The 1,776-nt window shown below is 56.2% G+C and overlaps 1 protein-coding gene across 1 annotated transcript in view; it reads right to left on the bottom strand.

Annotated features, from left to right (window-relative positions):
* The window catches only part of ltbp1 (latent transforming growth factor beta binding protein 1), a 111,894-nt gene that overhangs the window by 61,456 nt on the left and 48,662 nt on the right, over nucleotides 1-1,776 (bottom strand). The window contains exon 7 of the mRNA XM_035400914.1: nucleotides 678-931. Coding sequence (XP_035256805.1) covers nucleotides 678-931 — 254 coding nt within the window. The remainder of the gene's footprint in view (nucleotides 1-677; nucleotides 932-1,776) is intronic.

The raw sequence follows: 1,776 nt of genomic DNA, 5'->3' as shown, positions 1-1,776 counted from the left end.
GGAAACTAATTTCTGCTGAGAAAACTCTAGGCCGGCAAAGCTGTACTGTCCAACGGTTTTCCGTTGCCTTTTTGCACCTACTTACTTATTTACTTCATACAATTCCCACATACAATGGAGTCTTAATGCTTTCAGGCTCAAACACACACCCTGTAGACCGTTAGCATTGGTGGCTAGTCACCCAACCACGCAGCCAACGTGTCAACCACGTCGCCACGGCAACACGCCGCTCAGCGCTCCGCTCACGTCCGAACGTAAGAACCCACCGCAAATCAAACGCAAAAAAAAACGAATGAAAGAAAAACCATTCGTTCCGTTCATTTATTTTTTCTGTTTTCAAACTCGAGACACGCAGCCTCTTGGGTCAGGAGTGCGACGAACCACCGTAAGCTTCATACCAATAAGGGCTGCTTTGCGGAACAATCCGGAAAAAACATCGAGGAAGAAGCAACAATGAGACATCGAGAGCTCCGTTTTAGCTCAAGATCAGCTCAGAGTCACTGGGGGGGCGGGCGGGGGGGATCTCATAAATAAATTGACAAGAAACAAACAAACCCATTACCCCCCCCCCCCCAACAATACCTTAAATCTACCCAATGAGCAGGCGAGGGGTATCCCAGCAGTCACTGCTCCCAGATATACCCGGTGTAAATGTTTAATGGGGGGGGGGGGGCTACTTCGCATGCGGCTTGCAGGGCAGAGCAAGTGGCTCATCAATCATCCAGGAGGAGGAGGAGGAGGAGGAGGAGGAGCCCAGGAGCGCATCCATTAACGCGCGGAGCTCCAGGGGGCCACTGCCACGCGTGGGAGCGAGAGCCGCCTCGCGATTGGCCGGCGTCTGCGGCGCGGGTCTGGGCAGCCTGATGAGGTTTTGAGACGCGTGTCGGGCGTCGCCGGGGCCCCGGCGTGTGCGGTTACGGAGCGGGGCAGGCTGGCGCACGGCGAGGGAACCCGAGACGCTGGAGAGGAGGCGAGAAGGAGGCGAGGAGGAGGCGAGGAGGAGGTGTTTACGGCGGGCGCGAGGCCCGGCTACCCGAGACAACCACCCCCCCCCCCTCCACCGCGGGACGTCCTGGGACACACACTCCCCCCTCCACCACGGGACATCCCAAGAGACCGCACAACGCTGCTTCCCCTGAGGGAGGGGTAAAAAAAGACCTTAACAAAAACTAATCTGAGGAGAAACTCAGAAGGAAAAGATGACAGCAGAGGGATCGTAGACTAATGAAATCTGACAGGGAGGAAATGACAGCGGCCCGAGGAGTACTGGACTCCGGTCTCCAGCACCATACAAGGCCGGCGCTGCTCAGTTCATACACTCCCCAGCAGCACGTTCCTCCACTGGCTGGACCTGGACTGGACCGAACCCCCCCCCCCCCTCTCCACAGAAACCTCAGCTGCATACACAGGTAGAAGGGATTCGGGTAAATCTCCGGTAAGTGTCTGGTAGAAGTCCTGGTGATGTTCCTCGCAGACAGCAGGGGGGGCTACTGAGTTCCCCCCAGAACCTCACCTGCTTCCAATTACAGAAGCAATGCACCTGATTAAACCCGAGGACCAGCGCCAACCTAGGAGCTCTTATAAATACAGCTGCCCATGCACCCCCAAATCCGGAAATACAAAACATGGATGGTTGGGTGTTGGGGAGGGGGGGGGGGGGCAACTCAACAATTGCATCAAATGCACCAATGACAGCGAAGGAGACTTGTGGGCGGGGCATCTGTGATTGACAGGTGCTAGGTGGTGGGAAATGAGCAAGTCCATTTCCAGCACCGA

The sequence above is a fragment of the Anguilla anguilla genome, chromosome 18, assembly GCF_013347855.1.
Source record: "Anguilla anguilla isolate fAngAng1 chromosome 18, fAngAng1.pri, whole genome shotgun sequence".
NCBI classification, from domain to species: Eukaryota; Metazoa; Chordata; class Actinopteri; order Anguilliformes; family Anguillidae; genus Anguilla; species Anguilla anguilla.
This window is presented reverse-complemented; position numbering and strand designations above follow the sequence as displayed.